This window comes from Salvelinus alpinus, chromosome 5 (assembly GCF_045679555.1).
Source record: "Salvelinus alpinus chromosome 5, SLU_Salpinus.1, whole genome shotgun sequence".
Classification (NCBI taxonomy): Eukaryota; Metazoa; Chordata; class Actinopteri; order Salmoniformes; family Salmonidae; genus Salvelinus; species Salvelinus alpinus.
Window position 1 is genome coordinate 35322529 of NC_092090.1, and position 19745 is coordinate 35342273.

The 19745-nt window shown below is 45.0% G+C and overlaps 1 protein-coding gene across 6 annotated transcripts in view; it reads left to right on the forward strand.

Moving 5' to 3' along the window:
* Window positions 1-19745, forward strand: part of LOC139576007 (protein mono-ADP-ribosyltransferase PARP6) — a 42264-nt gene that overhangs the window by 491 nt on the left and 22028 nt on the right. Inside the window, exons 2-24 of one of the 6 annotated variants that reach the window (XM_071401561.1) lie at window positions 1361-1498; window positions 1925-2002; window positions 2605-2699; window positions 2892-2952; window positions 3051-3141; window positions 4827-4893; window positions 5957-6106; window positions 9233-9383; window positions 10160-10291; window positions 10690-10785; window positions 11004-11096; window positions 11202-11327; window positions 11512-11577; window positions 11750-11817; window positions 11947-11995; window positions 12114-12226; window positions 13447-13519; window positions 15178-15247; window positions 15884-15978; window positions 16072-16135; window positions 16262-16346; window positions 16561-16695; window positions 17722-18850. In XM_071401561.1, the coding sequence (XP_071257662.1) occupies window positions 1496-1498; window positions 1925-2002; window positions 2605-2699; window positions 2892-2952; window positions 3051-3141; window positions 4827-4893; window positions 5957-6106; window positions 9233-9383; window positions 10160-10291; window positions 10690-10785; window positions 11004-11096; window positions 11202-11327; window positions 11512-11577; window positions 11750-11817; window positions 11947-11995; window positions 12114-12226; window positions 13447-13519; window positions 15178-15247; window positions 15884-15978; window positions 16072-16135; window positions 16262-16346; window positions 16561-16663 (1929 nt within the window). In that variant the 5' untranslated portion in view covers window positions 1361-1495 and the 3' untranslated portion in view covers window positions 16664-16695; window positions 17722-18850. Of the gene's footprint in view, window positions 1-234; window positions 341-1360; window positions 1499-1924; window positions 2003-2604; window positions 2700-2891; window positions 2953-3050; window positions 3142-4826; window positions 4894-5956; window positions 6107-9232; window positions 9384-10159; window positions 10292-10689; window positions 10786-11003; window positions 11097-11201; window positions 11328-11511; window positions 11578-11749; window positions 11818-11946; window positions 11996-12113; window positions 12227-13446; window positions 13520-15177; window positions 15248-15883; window positions 15979-16071; window positions 16136-16261; window positions 16347-16560; window positions 18851-19745 lie in introns of those variants that run through there. The other 5 variants (XM_071401563.1, XM_071401564.1, XM_071401565.1 and 2 more) reach the window with 5 other exon arrangements.

A 19745-nucleotide genomic window follows, 5' to 3' on the forward strand; every position in this document is an offset into this window, starting at 1 on the left:
GTATTGGTGAGTGGATTTGGGGGGGGGGGCTTTCCAAAAGAGGATTGCTGAACATCCAGGAGATGTGGAAAACCATTAATAGCAAAAGAACGCATGATAAATACACTATAGTTGAAATGGAATGTGGTCTCGCTAGAGGCAGGTTCTGGTGAAACAAAATGGCTCAGGTTTGGGGAGAGATGAGGTCGCTGAACTGAGTAAGCACAGAAGAAGAAAGGAGAGAGAGGCAGAGGAAAAGAGAGACAGTGTTTCTTCATTTGTATGGACTCACACGTATCTGGTAGAGGAGGCATCGTTGGATTTGTTGTTGACTCTAACAGCCACAGGCTGTGTATGTGTTGTGAGTGTGTGTTTATTAGCGTGTTCTGTGATAACAACCTGTATTCAACTATGAGCATCGTACAGCTGACAGGAGTCCATTACCATTATGCAGTTTAACTGATATAATCTTATTTTTGTGTTGGATGTGTCACTCTAGATCTTTTGTCGTCTATGTTGTGATTTTGTCCAATGTTGAAAAGGTATTGCCTTCAGTGCATGTTGTGTTTAGCTTAGGGGACACAATGATGTGTTTACACCTGAATGTAAAGATATGGCAGCTGAAATATGTGGAGGGAAGTACGCTATCATCTGTAACGCTATTATGCTTTTGTTGGGAGCTGTTAGGGATATATCATAGATTCATTTTATAAAAGTACACACCTGGTACCATCTAGCACAGTGATCTCATCCTCTGAGGTCATTGTGAGGTCTGAGAGCTTAATGGCTGATGATGATGAAATATCACAATTTTAGGATGTTGAGAAAATGTAAAAATTGCCCAGAGAGAAATATGTCCATCCCTGGCTTTAACTCCTGATTCAGCCAGATAAATATTTTGCACACTTTCAATGATTATTCCTAACAAAGACTATTCCTAAACTTGACAGTGCAGGTAATATAATGAAGTGATTTTTACCAAATGGACTACCCTTTCCTTACCTTTTGTACACAGATTGAAAAGATTAGATGAAGATTCTGTTGGATATTCAGATTACCTAAACATAAAATTGTGCACAAAGCACAACACATAAAGCCTCTCTCTCCCACACACTCTCCGTCTTCACTGTGATTAATGGGACGGTGACAGATGGCAGAAGTGGCTGTTGCTAGGATACATGGCAAGGTGAAGTGCAGATGATTGAAAGAAAAAGGGAAAAGGAGGCCACCATTAGGAAGTGGCAATGCGGAAAACGTCATTGCATCATTGTTTAGTGAACTGTGTTTATTTAAGGTAGATGCTTTGTGAAAATGCTGAAATAAGAGACATACTGTAAGCTTATTGTTCTTGTTTCTCCTTCCTGTCATGCCAAATGATTAGGTACCACAGTTTGAGAGGAAGTCCGAGTGACCAGGCCAGACTTCAACCTCAGTCCCTCCACCTACATGGAGCTCAGCTGTTATGGATGGGAGAAGCCTTAACCTGTCTGAGAAACCCCTATGAACAACAGACCCAATGGTGAGACGACTCTTATAACACCATATCCAATGGTAATATCATAGTCGTAATACTGTAGTCTCTGTTTATCATCAGACTGCAGTTATCATAATAGATACAGTCAGAATGGCTGATGTGTGTAGATATCTAATAGATATATAAGGCGTGATGCCTTGCTGTCGATAACTACTAAGCCAAACGAAAACATAATAGTGAATCGTCATACATGTTTTACAAATGATGTATTGAATATCTTTGGCTTATTTCATGTCTAGTTGTACTTTGTTTATCCAAATGGATCTCCGTCCATCCCTTTGACGTGACATAAAAAGCTTTATTTTGAAGTCTTTGAAGAACTGGCAGCTAAATGGACAGAGAGAGAGAAAGGATGGGAGATGGAGCGATAATAACTATAATGGCGTTTCACATCTGTCTGTATGCCTGCAGGACATCAAAGGCCAGTCCTGGACTGATGAGGAATCAGATGGGGAGAATGAGTCGGAGCAGTTCCTCTATGGGATCCAGGTACCCAGGCCGTCATGACATCCTCCCAGGCCTCCTATCCCTCCCAGAGGGCAAACCGGACAAAACTGGTAGAAAGGATGTCTTAATGACGTCATTTCAACCAGTTTTGCCCACTAGGCTCTTTGGTCCAATACAAACAGAATCAACACATGGGGTCTACAGAACTCCCCTAGGGGTCTACAGTAACTGCAATCTTGTTACATCAAATCCTATGTGACATACACAATGTCTTAATCTTTCAATCAGCTTTCTACATAAAGTTATCTCTAAAGGATTGAGGTGAAAGTACTGTAAATTCAGTCCGGTTTTAAAAGCCTATTCTCCAGTGGATTCAGACCATCTACCGAGACATGAGAGCCTGTTTGTAGGCACTAATATATGTGTGTGAGAACGAGACAGATAGAAGACGGAACTAGAGATAGAGACATGCCGATACAGTCCTGTGAGACAGCAGAACAGGAGACTGCCCCTGTACATTTTCTAATACTACAGTCATTGTATACATGAGTATCAGTGCTAGCTCATATTACTGTACATGGATGCTACAGCAGCATCTCCATGGATAATTCAGTGGTCTGACTTGTGCCCCTCCCGGCCTGCAGGGGAGCTGTGCTGCTGACCTGTACCGACACCCCCAACTGGATGCAGACATCGAGGCAGTGAAGGACATCTATACCGACAGTGCTGTCTCTGTCAGGTACTACAGTACACACACAGTCTCCACAGCCAAGTCTCTAAACCAAGACCACAAACTGTTATTGTCATTATCAGTAAATACTTTGCTACAGAGAACATCAGACCCACTGAGATGTCAAGTTTCTTGGTGCGGAAAAGCTTTTCAGTTTATGTGATTATTACATCTGAATGTTTGCTATTCTTCCTCTTTCAGAGAGTATGGAACCATTGATGATGTGGACATTGACCTTCAGATTAATATCAGTTTCTTGGATGTGAGTTTTCGTTTTTATTATCTTTGGGCATTCCAGTATTACAATTCAGCATAGTAGAAAGTGTATGTGTATATCATATGTGTGTGTGTTTGTTCCAGGAGGAGGTGGCAACAGCCTGGAAGGTCATCCGAACAGAGCCCATCATTCTGAGACTACGGTTCTCTCTCTCCCAGTACCTAGATGGACCGGGTGAGCAGAGCCCCAGTGGCTGTGCGTGTGTGTGTGTGTGTGCATGCGTTCGCCTGCCTGTGTACAGTTGAAGTCGGAAGTTTACATACACTTAGGTTGGAGTCATTAAAACTCGTTTTTCAACCACTCCACAAATTATAGCATTGGCAAGTCGGTTAGGACATCTACTTTGTGCATGACACAAGACATTCTTTCCACCAATTGTTTACAGACAGATTAGTTCACTTATAATTCACTGTATCACAATTCCAGTGTGTCAGAAGTTTACATACACTAAGTTGACTGTGCCTTTAAACAGCTTGGAAAATTCCAGAAAATGATGTCATGGCTTTAGAAGCTTCTGATAGGCTAATTGACATCATTTGAGTCAATTGGAGGTGTACCTGTGGATGTATTTCAAGGCCTACCTTCAAACGCAGTGCCTCTTTGCTTGACATCATGGGAAAATCAAAAGAAATCAGCCAAGACCTCAGAAAAACATTGTAGACCTCCACAAGTCTGGTTCATCCTTGGGAGCAATTTCCAAATGCCTGAAGGTACCAAGTTCATCTGTACAAACAATAGTACGCAAGTATAAACACCATGGGACCACTCAGCCGCCATACCGCTCAGGAAGGAGACGCGTTCTGTCTCCTAGAGATGAACATACTTTTGAAAAAGTGCAAATCAATCCCAGAACAACAGCAAAGGACCTTGTGAAGATGCTGGAGGAAACAGGTACAAAAGTATCTATATCCACAGTAAAATGAATCCTATATCGACACAACCTGAAAGGCTGCTCAGCAAGGAGGAAGCCACTGCTCCAAAACCGCCATAAAAACAGCCAGACTACAGTTTGCAACTGCGAGTGGGGACAAAGATCGTACTTTTTGGAGAAATGTCCTCTGGTCTGATGAAACAAAAATAGAACTGTTTGGCCATAATGACCATCGTTATGTTTGGAGGAAAAAGGGGGAGGCTTGCAAGCCGAGGAACACCATCCCAACCGTGAAGCACGGGGGTGGCAGCATCCTGTTGTGGGGGTGCTTTGCTGCAGGAGGGACTGGTGCACTTCACAATATAGATGGCATCATGAGGGAGGAAAATTATGTGGATATATTGAAGCAACATCTCCAGACATCAGTCAGGAAGTTAAAGCTTGGTCGCAAAAGGGTCTTCCAAATGGACAATGACCACCCCAAGCATACTTCCACATTTTTGGGCAGAACTGAAAAAGTTTGTGCGAGCAAGGAGGCCTACAAACCTGACTCAGTTACACCAGCTCTGTCAGGAGGAATGGGCCAAAATTCACCCAACTTATTGCGGGAAGCTTGTGGAAGGCTACCTGATGCGTTTGACCCAAGTTAAACAATTTAAAGGCAATGCTACCAAATACTGATTGAGTGTATGTAAACTTCTGACCCACTGGGAATGTGATGAAAGAAATTAAAGCTGAAATAAATTATTCTCTCTACTATTATTCTGATATTTCACATTCTTAAAATAAAGTGGTGATCCTAACTCACCTAATACAGGGAATTTTTACTAGGATTAAATGTCAGGAAATGTGAAAAACTGAGTTTAATGTATTTGACTAAGGTGTATGTGAACTTACAACTTCAACTGTATGTGTGCCTGTGTGTGTTTAATCAGAGCTGAGCTCTTCACTCCTATGGGTTGCGAAATAATGAGTAATCTATTCTCAGAACCGTCAGTGGAGGTGTTCCAGCCCTCCAATAAAGAGGGCTTCAGCCTGGGCCTGCAGCTCAAGAAGTGAGTCCTACCCAAGTCATATGCCACTCAGCACGATTACTCATTCTGGTTCAGAGAGGCTATCCATGGGTCCAACACAAATTTCACAAGATTTCCACCATTTTCAATGACACCTATACAACTTATATGCAAAAGTATGTGGACACCCCTTCAACCACACTCATTGGTGACAGGTGTATAAAATCAAGCACACAGCCATGCAATCTCCATAGACAAACATTGGCAGTAGAATGGCCTTACTGAAGTGCTCTGGAACATTCAATGTGGCACTGTCATAGGATGCCACCTTTCCAACAAGTCAGTTCGTCAAATTTTTGCCCTGCTAGAGCTGCCCTGGTCAACTGTAAGTGCTGTTATTGTGCAGTGGAAATGTCTAGGAGCAACAACCGCTCAGCCGCGAAGTGGTAGGCCACACAAGCTCACAGAACAGGACCGTTGGGTCGAGTGCACAAGCCTAAGATCACCATGCCCAATGCCAAGCGTCAGCTGGAGTGGTGTAAAGCTCACCGCCATTGGACTCTGGAGCAGTGGAAACGCCTTCTCTGGAGTAATGAATTACGCTTCACCATCTGGCAGTCCGACGGACAAATCTGTGTTTGGCGGAGGCCAGGAGAGCGCTACCTGCCCGAATGCACAGTGCCAACTTTAAAGTTTGGTGGAGGAGGAATAATGGTCTGGGGCTGTTTTTCATGGTTCGGGCTTGGCCCCTTAGTTCCATTGCAGGGAAATCTTAACATCGAATGACATTCTAGACGATTCTGTGCTTCCAACTTTGTGGCGACAGTTTGGGGGAGGCCCTTTCCTGTTTCAGCATGGCAATGCCCAAGGGCACAAAGCAAGGTCAATACAGAAATGATTTGTTTAGATCTGTGTGGAAGAACTTGACTGGCCTGCACACCAACTCCATATTATTGCACATGATTTTGGAATGAGATGTTCGACGAGTAGGTGTCCACCTACTTTTGGTCATTTAATGTATATTATGGACTTAAATGTACAGTAGAGTCAATGACATCTGCTAATTGCTAATTGATTGTGACTGGTTGTGCTGTGTGCCCTATAGGATCCTGAGTACGTTCACGTCCCAGCAGTGGAAGCATCTCAGTAATGAGTTCCTGAAGGCCCAGCAGGAGAAGAGACACAGCTGGTTCAAGGCCGGGGGAACCATCAAGAAGTTCCGCGCAGGACTCAGCATCTTCTCTCCCATCCCCAAGTATGGCTCCTATTACAGCTTCTAGTACTATCCCGGCTACTATTACAGCTTCTAGTACTATCACGGCTCCTATTACAGCTTCTAGTACTATCACGGCTCCTATTACAGCTTCTAGTACTATCCCGGCTCCTATTACAGCTTCTAGTATTATCCCGGCTCCTATTACAGCTTCTAGTACTATCCCGGCTCCTATTACAGCTTCTAGTATTATCCCGGCTCCTATTACAGCTTCTAGTACTATCCCGGCTCCTATTACAGCTTCTAGTATTATCCCGGCTACTATTACAGCTTCTAGTACTATCCCGGCTCCTATTACAGCTTCTAGTACTATCCCGGCTCCTATTACAGCTTCTAGTACTATCACGGCTCCTATTACAGCTTCTAGTACTATCCCGGCTCCTATTACAGCTTCTAGTATTATCCTGGCTCCTATTACAGCTTCTAGTACTATCCCGGCTCCTATTACAGCTTCTAGTACTATCCCGGCTACTATTACAGCTTCTAGTACTATCCCGGCTACTATTACAGCTTCTAGTACTATCCCGGCTACTATTACAGCTTCTAGTACTATCCCGGCTCCTATTACAGCTTCTAGTACTATCCCGGTTCCTATTACAGCTTCTAGTACTATCCCGGCTACTATTACAGCTTCTAGTACTATCACGGCTCCTATTACAGCTTCTAGTACTATCACGGCTCCTATTACAGCTTCTAGTACTATCCCGGCTCCTATTACAGCTTCTAGTATTATCCCGGCTCCTATTACAGCTTCTAGTACTATCCCGGCTCCTATTACAGCTTCTAGTATTATCCCGGCTCCTATTACAGCTTCTAGTACTATCCCGGCTCCTATTACAGCTTCTAGTATTATCCCGGCTACTATTACAGCTTCTAGTACTATCCCGGCTCCTATTACAGCTTCTAGTACTATCCCGGCTCCTATTACAGCTTCTAGTACTATCACGGCTCCTATTACAGCTTCTAGTACTATCCCGGCTCCTATTACAGCTTCTAGTATTATCCTGGCTCCTATTACAGCTTCTAGTACTATCCCGGCTCCTATTACAGCTTCTAGTACTATCCCGGTTACTATTACAGCTTCTAGTACTATCCCGGCTACTATTACAGCTTCTAGTACTATCCCGGCTACTATTACAGCTTCTAGTACTATCCCGGCTCCTATTACAGCTTCTAGTACTATCCCGGTTCCTATTACAGCTTCTAGTATTATCCCGGCTACTATTACAGCTTCTAGTACTATCCCGGCTCCTATTACAGCTTCTAGTACTATCCCGGCTCCTATTACAGCTTCTAGTACTATCACGGCTCCTATTACAGCTTCTAGTACTATCCCGGCTCCTATTACAGCTTCTAGTACTATCCCGGCTACTATTACAGCTTCTAGTACTATCCCGGCTACTATTACAGCTTCTAGTACTATCACGGCTCCTATTACAGCTTCTAGTACTATCCCGGCTCCTATTACAGCTTCTAGTATTATCCCGGCTCCTATTACAGCTTCTAGTACTATCCCGGCTCCTATTACAGCTTCTAGTATTATCCCGGCTCCTATTACAGCTTCTAGTACTATCCCGGCTACTATTACAGCTTCTAGTACTATCCCGGCTACTATTACAGCTTCCAGTACTATCCCGGCTACTATTACAGCTTCTAGTACTATCCCGGCTACTATTACAGCTTCTAGTACTATCCCGGCTACTATTACAGCTTCTAGTACTATCCCGGCTACTATTACAGCTTCTAGTATTATCCCGGCTACTATTACAGCTTCTAGTACTATCCCGGCTACTATTACAGCTTCTAGTATTATCCCGGCTACTATTACAGCTTCTAGTACTATCACGGCTCCTATTACAGCTTCTAGTACTATCCCGGCTCCTATTACAGCTTCTAGTACTATCCCGGCTCCTATTACCGCTTCTAGTACTATCCCGGCTACTATTACAGCTTCTAGTACTATCCCGGCTCCTATTACAGCTTCTAGTATTATCCTGGCTCCTATTACAGCTTCTAGTACTATCCCGGCTCCTATTACAGCTTCTAGTACTATCCCGGCTACTATTACAGCTTCTAGTACTATCCCGGCTACTATTACAGCTTCTAGTACTATCCCGGCTACTATTACAGCTTCTAGTACTATCCCGGCTACTATTACAGCTTCTAGTACTATCCCGGCTACTATTACAGCTTCTAGTACTATCCCGGCTACTATTACAGCTTCTAGTATTATCCCGGCTACTATTACAGCTTCTAGTACTATCCCGGCTACTATTACAGCTTCTAGTATTATCCCGGCTACTATTACAGCTTCTAGTACTATCCCGGCTACTATTACAGCTTCTAGTATTATCCCGGCTACTATTACAGCTTCTAGTACTATCCCGGCTACTATTATATCTTCACATTCATTATCCTGGTCAGATTTCATCATCACTGTCATCTCAGTAGTCAATGGGTACATTTTACATCCATTCAATAATACAGTTATTGTGAATACTCTTGATTAATATAATATTTAGATTAAAACGTTTACATGGTTTGCAAGAAGAACGATTTCGCTCACAATCCGCTATACATGTACAGTGCATAATCAGGCTCCCTGATGGAAAAATGTAGAAAATTGCCAATCAAAATAAACATTCTATCACAGCGAACATGTTATTTTTGGGAAGCCTATTTGAGTTTGGACGTATAACATTTGTATGTGTAAACTATTTTAAAGACTTTTTCCCGAACTCACTTCACTCGAGGGAGGCTCTGATTGATCGTGATAGCACACGCCCAGATCAATAACAACACAGGAACTCCAATAAAGGTTGTTTAACCGGGTTATGCTTACTTTGCTTGATCTTACGCAGATTAAGATAATCAGAGTAAGGTGTTTACATGACTAGTGCCAAACCCGGAGTATTGCCATAATCAGCTTAACATTGAATTATTAGTGTGCATGTAAACATACTCACTAATTGGTTGCTCTGAACTTTTATGTTCCTATAATTTTCTTGCGTAGGTGTCTGAATGTCTGTCTGTATGTGTATGTACTGTATACTTCCAGGTCTATCCATTAATGGTCTCTGGGTTGTGTGTGTGTGTCTGTGTTCCCAGGTCCCCCAGCTACCCTCTGATCCAGGACACGGTTCTGAAGGGGAAGCTGAGTGTTCCAGAGCTGAGGGTGACCCGGCTCATGAATCGTTCCATCTCCTGCACCATGAAGAACCCCAAGGGGGAGCTGTTCAGCTACCCCCCCAACAGCCAGGTCGGAGGCCACCTCGCCTCACCACCACCATCACACACCCCTCTCCTGACTGGCCCTCTTACCCCTATACACATCAGCACAGACAACACAATATTTTTTATTTTTTATTTGTTAAGTTTATTTGGACAACAAAAACATCTCAGAAGTGAGAAGAGATGCATTGCACCAGATTTAGCTAACAGCTAACTTACATCTGCAGGCCTTTGGCAGGTGAACATATAAACATGAAAACATTGTATACAAAAGGTCAACATACATACATCAGACATGTTCAAAACAGCAGTCAAGACATGCAGACACGTTTCAAAACAGAGGTCAAGACAATACACATGAACGTCATTCCACGTATTGCTGTTGGACCTGATGGTATTTGAGTTGTGAAACCCAAAAACACATGTCTAAATATTGCCCAGAGCCCAGTTATTGCACCTAATGAAATTTCACGTGTGTGTGTGTTTTGATGGGTATTCTATTGCATTAAAAAAATCACTGTGACCTTACAGCTAGCTAGAACAGTCAAACACAATACATCATCCATATCAGAAAGTGCATGAATTCAGAGCAATACTCGTCACAAGCAACTATTTCCCCATTCTCTTATCCATACTATCTAATTGTTTTCTCGCTTTGAACTACCTGAGAACTTTGACTGTACCCTCCCCCAACCAACACACCTACAGTACTGTACCTACCTTCCTTCCTGAGCCTCTCCCTACCCATACCTGAGATGGCTGGCGCCGTGTCCCATAATGCTTTGTCTTCACTGTACCCATCAGACTGTGGCTGTCCCGGCGGCCAGGGCCCCAGCGCAGATTACCACGAGGCAGCTGATTGAATTGTTTTTCTCATCCCAGGCGGGCGGCCACTGCAAGAACATCCCTACCTTGGAGTATGGCTTCTTAGTACAGGTAGATAAGACCTCAAGGACAAAGCTAGGGCCCTAATAGGCTTTTAGTTCACTCTGAACGTCCTTCCAAAACAACTCCAAAGCGCAAACACTGATAGGACTATCAAGGGTCAAATTACCCTTACAAGAGTTAGAGGACATAGTATGTGCTTAAAGAAGGTCTCCGCCTCTGTTTAATTGATTCATGAAAGTTGAAATGAGGAAATGTTTTATCTATCAAATGATTTAGATTCATGTGCGTGTGTATAATGGGTTTGTTTCAACCCTGGGTAAAGTGACAGACTAAAGCGTTGATAAGAGGCCCAGTCAGCTGATGATGTCATGATAGGAGAGTGGTATATGGGGCTGGAAGAGAGGAGGGGGTGATTGGCAGGAACACCATGTTTTGTCTCCTGACAGATAATGAAATACTCGGAGCAGAGGATCCCCACTCTCAATGAGTACTGTGTGGTCTGTGACGAGCAGCACGTCTTTCAGAACGGATCCATGTTGAAGGTAGACCACATAAAAAAACATACAGTGTGAAGTGAACGTTAAAATGTAAATGTTTCAATTCAGCTATGAGCAAGTTTCTTTGTTTCACTCAGATTGATGTTTGTTCATGTGCGTGTGTGTGCCGCTTGCCCTGTGTGTGTGTGTGTGTGCGTGCGTGTGTGTGTGTGTGTGTGTGTGTGTGTGTGTGTGTGTGTGTGTGTGTGTGTGTGGGTGCGCAGCCGGCTGTGTGCACTAGAGAGCTGTGTGTGTTCTCCTTCTACACTCTGGGTGTGATGTCAGGAGCAGCAGAGGAGGTGGCCACTGGAGCAGAGGTGACTGCCTGACTAACAACACACACACTTTCTCTATCCCCCCGTCTTGTCTGTCTGTCCCTGTCTATCTGGTGATAACTGATCGGCTTTCATGTTGATCCCTAGGTGGTGGATCTGCTGGTGGCTATGTGTCGGGCTGCTCTGGAGTCTCCTCGTAAAAGCATCATCTTTGAACCCTACCCGTCTGTGGTCGACCCCAACGACCCCAAGACTCTGGCCTTCAACCCAAAGGTTACTACTGTTGTTGTGGTTACACACCACGTTACAGGATGTCTGGTTATCATAATATGTGATAACATTCTGAAACATTACTTTGGGCTCATTGAATGGGTTGTAGATATTAATCCAATGTTTTTCTCTCTCCCTGTCCTTCTGACGCCTGTCTCTGTGGCTCCATCTTGCTCCCTGGTCACAGAAGAAGAACTATGAGAGATTGCAAAAAGCACTGGACAGTGTCATGTCCATCCGCGAGATGACCCAGGTACTGAGGCTGGGGGAGGCTGGGATGAAGGAAGGGCAGTGCTGGACTTGGGCTGTGAAAAGAGACTATATATGTGTTGTTGCATTGAATCGTCTCCTTGTCATATTTAGATTTGGTAGTTTAGTGACGAAATGATAGTGGGGTGTGAAATAATGAAAGCTGTCTTTTCCAGGGCTCATATCTGGAGATTAAGAAACAGATGGACAAACTGGACCCTCTGGCTCACCCTCTACTGCAGTGGTAGGTAGAAGGTCTCTGCTTACACCTCCTGCAATCTAAACCTCCAACCCTGTTCTGCCTCTTTCACGAACCTGTTTTTCTCCTCCCCATCCTATCCCGTCCTCTCTCTCCCTCTCTCTCCCTCTCTAGGATCATATCCAGTAACCGATCCCATATCGTCAAGCTGCCTCTGAGTAGGGTATGAATAACACAGATCTCTGGTGTCTGCTCTTCCTCGTAACTGTTGCCGTGTGTTCTCCGCTACATGATTCTCTATTCTCTCTCTCCTTCCCTCCGTCTCTCTCTCTCTCCTATAGCAACTGAAGTTCATGCACACATCCCACCAGTTCTTGTTGCTCAGCAGCCCGCCTGCCAAGGAGGCACGCTTCCGCACGGCCAAGAAGCTCTACGGCAGCACCTTTGCCTTCCAGTGAGTCCCCTCTCTCTCCCCTAAGGGTGCCACTCCCCTGTAGTGGTCCCATATACAGTATATGGCAGCACCAACCTCCCCTTAACCATAGACTCCCACATACAGAATAGGTACTATGTTATATTAAGTTTGAGATGACTTGATTCGTCAATTGTGCACAAAGTCCAACCGAAATTAATTCCATCCCTTCCCAAAGACACATCCAGGTTGGAGCAGGGGGCTGCCACACTGGGCGCCAGTGGAGCAGTTGTTGTGGGGGGTTAAGTGCCTTGCTCAAGGGCACAATGTCAGGCAACGGCATTTGGGATTAGATACCAGTATCCTCCGGTTGCCAGCTCACTTCCACACCGATTTTATTTTTCCTGTCAGATCCGGGATTGAAACTTCTAGGCTACCTGCCGCCCAGTCTTATAGACAGAGACAACACATAATAGAGTCCCACATATCTGGTAGTTACAGCATCCACCAGCTGACGGCACAGTGAACAGACACCACACCCTGTTTTCCCAGCAGTACTGGGTCCCTGATGTAGCAATATCAGTGTGAGCAACAGACAGCCATGCCCCTGCTGTACAAAAGGCACGAAGCAGAAGCATGCATGGGACTATCTGAAAGCAATCAGAACGGTCTCTGTCCCTCAGGCAGCTAGCTGATTTAAATTCAACAACCACTCCTCTTGAACATTGTCTCTACTAAGAATAACAGCATGGCTACCCTGTTTCACCCCTGGGGTTTATTTGAGGACAATAAGAGATGAGAGAAGGTATAGTTTGATGTATTCCCACTGAGACTTCTATTCACGTAACATCCTGCTGTTGAAAGGAGAAGGAGGGGTGATGTAATATCATGAGATTTCTGAGCTGTTCCTGTGCTGTATGTCCTCAGCCATTCTGCTGTCTTTAGCAAACAAACATGCCAAGTTTAGAAAATGTGAGAAAATAGAATCACTATCTCATTACAATCAGCCAAAAACACAGTGTAAACAGACTTATTGCATTGCCAATAAGATGTAGATAGCTCACGGCATGAATGCTTTACTCGAGGTACAGTATAACAATATGTCCATAAATGGTGGGCATGCAAAAGTGGAAATAATTATGTTTTGAACGCTCTCTGCACAGCATTGTTGGAGCCTTTAGAAAGCACTGGGCCTGTTTGAGGAAGAAGTGTTCAGTATTCACAACTCTCCTTCTCTTTCTCTCTCCCTGCACCTGCTCTAGTGGTTCCCATATAGAGAACTGGCACTCCGTTCTGAGAAATGGACTAGTCAATGCCTCTTATACCAAACTGCAGGTATGTAGATCCAGCAGTTGGCTGAGCTAAGACGCATCCTCCCTTGGACAGAGCCTGTCTGTCCTCATCACACACAGTGCAGGTTGGCTGTCCAGCTGATCCATTTTGACAGTAACGGATGCCAGGTTTCTCTCTCAATGTATTGGGCGCTTTAAAATGCCAGGCCCACCAGTAATTTTCCCCTGGCATATGTCGAGCACTTCCTGTTTCCTGCTCTGACAGCAGTGGACGCCACGCCTCTTCCTGCCCTGATAGAGAGGCGGAGGGGCTGTGTTGTCTGCTGGGGGGCTGGGGGTTACCAGTCGGCCTGGCTGAAGGCGTGGCTGCCTGGGTTAACCACTAAGAGCACTGAGTAGACTAGGTCAGAGGTTACGACTGCTGCCCCGCCCCATGTCTGTTTCGCTATGAGGATCCACAGAGTGGGTGAGTGGGTGAGGGATCCAAGGAAGGTCAGTAACGGTCATCACCTATACTGTCTCTCTTATTTACCTCTATGCTGAACCTAATGATGTTTAATATGTATATGGCTGATCTTCCTGGCAGTTCAAGACCCTGTACAAGACATTAAACCACATGCATGACAATCTATTTCTATGTCTATAGACTCTTAGGTTCATGCTGTATGCACCTCTGAGACACGCCGTCTCGCTTCTTCCTGTTATTATATTATGCTGTATGGATGGCAGAAGTCAGCAGGGTGTTTGTTGTCAGTGAGCGGTTTATTATGAGCATATTACAGCATTAGAACCTTTGTTGTTAGAGCTTTGAAGACTCGTCGTTCATCTCCTTGTTCTGCGTCCCTCGCTCTCTCCCTCCTCCTCACCTTGAGCGCGTGTTTGTTCATTCTGTCACGCCTTCAGCTCGCACAGCAAATCTGATTGTGTCTCTGTCTCTCTCTCTCTCGCCACGCTGTCCTTCAGATACATGTCATCTCTGTCTCCTAAACTCAGAAGTGATTCTTCTTCCTCCACTCTCACAAAGTATTTCCGTGGGTGTCACCTCTCCACTGGAGCTGAAACCCCCTCTGCTCTGCCATGGATGTCCATCAAACATTCCCCCGTCTTCATCATCCGTCTTCATCCTCATCCTCCCCTTGTTCTGTCGCCATCCGTTCTGATGTGGTTCCACGTTATTATGGATGATTTACATGAATGTTCAACACAAGACTTCTACATGGACGTGTGTTACCTCACCTCAACACCTTATGAGGTCTCAGTGGGTAGTGGAACAGGAGACTATGTGGTCCTACAATAACCAATGTATTGTACTTTAGGCAGGTTTCTTTTTCTATTGCACTTCACCTCGTGGTTCAACATAGAGCCCACTGTGGGCTACGTTCTACCTTCTCTCTGCACTGCTACCTCTCTGTGTGTGTGTGTCTCTCTTGTATGTGTGTGTGTATGAGAGTGTGTGTCTCTTGAGTGTATGTTCCTCTGGCAGTGTGTCTCTGAGTGTGTGTGTGTGTGTGTGTGTGTGTGTGTGTGTGTGTGTGTGTGTGTGTGTGTGTGTGTGTGTGTGTGTGTGTGTGTGTGTGTGTGTGTGTGTGTGTGTGTGTGTGTGTGTGTGTGTGTGTGTGTGTGTGTGTGTGTGTGTCTCTTGAGTGTGTGCGCTGCTGGTGGGCTCTCAGTGATTCTTCCCCCTGCTCTTTTCAACACAAGCTGCATGGTGCAGCCTATGGAAAGGGTATCTATCTCAGCCCCATCTCCAGCATTTCCTTTGGATACTCAGGTAGGAATGACCCTCTGTCCTGCAGGCTATGGCCTGCTCTCTCTCTTTCTGTCTTTGTCTCTCTGTCTCTCTCTCTCTGTCTTTGTCTCTCTGTCTCTCTCTCTCTGTCTCTGTCTTTCTCTCTGTCTCGCTCTGTTTCACTCTGTTTTTCTGTCTGTCTCTCTCTATGTCTCTCTCTGTCTCTCTCTCTCACCCCTCGTCCTTCAGACTGTTAGTTGTGTCTGCTCACTTTGTTCAGCTGATTTGTCTCTGTCTCTGGTACAGTCCATCTTCATCTTTGGGTTGGGTTCACCTACCAGTGCTGTCCCTGCACTACATTGTCCTGTGTGTCCACTGTGGGGCTGCTGGTCTGGTCTGTATGTGTCTGGCTCTGTGCATTGCATATCACACACTCATCTGATGTCATCTAGTTTTGTGTGCATGTGCGTCCAAGTCTAACTGGGTAAGCAAGCAGCCATCTTTAAATAAGATTGAGCAATACCCTGACCCTATGCCATCCTCACCTCCTCTGTGTTGTTCCATCAACAGAACTCAAAAGTATGTTCAGCTGTTGACCTGTTCAGCATATGGTAGTATCTCAGCTCCAGTACAGCTCTGACCAACTTTGCGTTTGTTTACATCCGTGTGTGTGTTCAGGGATGGGTAAAGGACAGCACCGCATGCCCACCAAAGATGAGCTGGTGCAGCGCTACAACCGTATGAATACTGTTCCACAGGTGCAGTGTCTGATGGTGAGAGACTCATACACGTAGGACTTACAACCATTTGCCCTGTTGATACGTGTCCGAGCATTACATCATGCTCTGTACTGACTGCTTCCACAGAGCCGTCCTATCCAGTCAAGGTTTCTCCAGAGCCGGAATCTAAACTGCATTGCCCTTTGTGAAGGTAAATACTGTACCACATGAAATGTATAGACTAGCTTGGTCAATTTTGAGCCGTTGTTCTTGGTCATGGGGTGGTGTGTTTTGTTAACGATGACCCCTTCCATGTCTCGCTGTCTGCCTGACTCAGTGATCACGTCCAAGGACCTGCAGAAGCACGGCAACATCTGGGTGTGTCCTGTGTCCGACCACGTCTGCACGCGCTTCTTCTTCGTGTGAGTAACCTCGTCCTGACTCTTATCGTTCCCCTAGAAATCCGTGTGACACGTTGGTTCCGTCTGTTGCCTGTAAAGTTGTTATTGCGTTTCCGTAAGACGTTCCACAACCATGTAACAAAATGAGGAACAATAGAAACGTGACGCACAGCAAGACAGCGAACTACCAGTCACATCGTTTCATCGAATGTGAACGGCCACCTCTGTGTTGCAGGTACGAGGACGGCCAGGTGGGAGATGCCAACATCAACACCCAGGAGCCCAAGGTGCAGAAGGAGATAATGCGTGTGATCGGCACCCAGATCTACTCCAGCTAATGGAGGCTCCCCGGTGGCCCTTGGAGGAACAGGTCTGTACTGCAGATAGACCGACAGACAGAACTATAGACATAAATACAGACAGACATTCGGGAAACACAAACTCAGACCAGATGAGGGAGGTTGATGATCTTTACGCCTCATATCTACAGTCCTTTTCCCTCACTTTTTATTCCTCTGCTTTCCATTCTCCCTGTGTCTGGCTAGCATGTGTAACAGTTCCTACTCTGTGCTCCAGTGAGCCACACCCGTGGGCTAGATAGAGCTGGAGAACACAGGGATGAATGAAGGAAACCTTAGCTGGACTGGTTTGCCACACACACACACACTCTGAGCTGAAGCGCAAGCGCTCATACACACACACACACACACACACACACACACACACACACACACACACACACACACACACACACACACACACACACACACACACACACACACACACACACACACACACACACACACACACACACACACACACACACACACACTTCCCTTTCAGCCCCTAGTCTCTCATTTCCTCCTGAGCCACTGTCAAGTCTCATCCACTCTCTTTTATCAGCTGCAAATGTGAGAATCCTTTGGACTATGTATCTATATTCATCAGTTCTCATTGTGGATACCTAGAAGAAGAACAAAGAATCATGTTTTGTTTATTACGTCCCCCTGTGGGTGTTGAATGATGGATCTACATGCATATAGAAGGTCGTTATTTTATTGTGTTTGTTGTAGGCATTATCTCAGTGATCCGTTTATTTCCTATTCTTTGACTAATGACATAAATTAACGGGCCAAGATGCAACTATCTCCCGGGTCAAAGCACTGTTCTACCATGCCTCATCATGTAGTGGGTCAGTTTGTCTTCAGATAGCACAGACAGAGGGACCTGAAGCCCTCTGGTTGAGTAACATGATTGTATGTTACACAGGAGAATCCATCACTAGCTAATATTGTTACCAGTCTGTCAGGAGAGACTAGTCACAGACAGACACAGCCACAGCCTGCTCCCTCTGTAGACTAAAGGCTTTCTTGTCTTCTCCTGACGTTTCATTTAGGGAAATTAGACCGGAGAGTCAAAATGATGACACAGAGAATACTGGTGCCCTCTAGACTGCTGAATCTGAGAGAGCATGATGCAAAACCCATAGCAACACTCTTCTTCTTCGAGAAATCGCACTGACAAGAGGAGCTGTTCTGCCATGGCCATAGACTTATCTTTGTGACTTGCTCCATAAAGTACAGTCCATCCCACTCTGAGAGACTAGGGCAGTGACCCCAGGTGAATCCATGCCCTACAGACCACTACCCCTCCCTACTCTGAGAGATTTAACACATGGAGATATTATATGGCCCTACCCACAGGACACTGGATGTTGTTCAAGTGCTTTACTTACATATTTATGGTTCACCTTGGGGAACGGCAACCCTGTGTATAATTTACTCTGTTTATCAATTAGTTGTATGTATGTGTGGGTTATTCATATTTTCTGTGCTATAGTACATTATACTGGACATTGCACTTATTCAACATTTGCTTAGCCCAGATAAAATGTATGTTCTCTGTCTTTCTGTCTCTCTCTCTCTCTGTCTCTCTCTCTCTCTCTCTCTCTCTCTCTCTCTCTCTCTCTCTCTCTCTCTCTCTCTCTCTCTCTCTCTCTCTCTCTCTCTCTCTCTCTCTCTCTCTCTCTCAGACTGTCTCAAGGTCTACCTGTCTAGTGTGTAGAAAGACAGGGAACCACCGAAAGATTTATATTTGGAGTAAAAGTAAACAAAATAACTAAAATGTCCCTTATGGTAAAATGTCTTCACTAGGACATACATACATAGTGGCGTTGGTGTTGAACAACAACAACAAGAGTGTATTGTACATGTGAATATGGACCAGAGAAGGAGAAATGTACTGTTGGGAGAGAAATGGCTCTATCTGCACATGTCAAATATTGTTTGTAGAAATGGAAAGACTGTGGGAAACACCTTACAAAGCCTTCAGTATCCAGTGTTCCTTCTAGCTGCAGTATGTAGGGCCCGTTGACAGCTGATACCTATTGTCCCCCCCCCATGAAGAGTGACTGTATTCAGATCCCTATCTGTTCTTGTCCTTCTCTGTCAGTGGTGTGTTCATGATGGTGACGACGATGGAAAGATATGATGAAAGGAATGAATAAAGATTTTGCACAATTTTAATAATGGTCTCCTTTTCTTTTCGTAATGTTTAGAGAGTCGTTGATTGCGTTGTGGAACGGAAATGGTGTTGTTACCATACGACGTTACATGAAAATATGCACTGGTGTCTCGTAGACTGCAGGGGGCATCCTCGCCCCGTGTGACTACCCAGACGTGATTACTGTCCACCATGCCAACTGTTGTAGCAGTGTGTCTCACTACCGTGACGATCAATGGCATTTTTATTAAACATCTAACTTCATCAATTAAAAATAACATTTTTAAGCTATAGCCATTGTGGTGTACAGGTGCATCGTGGTGATGCCAATAATTGTGGGGTTTGTGAGGTTTTTGGGTTTGGTCAGACGAATGCATTAACAGGAGACCTGTTTGTTGTGCGTGGTGTTGGTAGGTAGGTGCTCCATATGGTGTCAGCAGGGAGCACTTTTCCCTCGTAGAGAGGGGTTGTTAAGACCTGTTCTCCAGCCAAATTCCCACTCTGACTCTCTAAATCTGACCGTAGAAAACTCTCCTCTGAAACTGACTGAGCCCAGCTCTAATATGATGGGTGTTTTGGCACCAAAATGGCTGCTGTGTTTCACAAGTGGTGAATGTGGAGAGAGAGAGCATTGAAGTACTACAGTGAAGTACTTACAGACCCTTGAAAGGCACTTAATGTGTGTATTTGCGGGCACAGTAATTGAGCCCCTCCCTTTCATATTGACCCATTTGACAGGCGCTGTGTTTGAGTGAAATGTCTTTATTTCTGTGACTGGCAGATGATGTGTATGGTTCCCATGCTGCTGTGATCTTACACATGCTGCGTCACGTTGGACACAGGCCCTGGGTTTGGCTCGTCCCCTCAGCAGTACGGCCAGTTGGCTGTTAGCTCAGAGCCAAGTGTGTGGACTGTGCT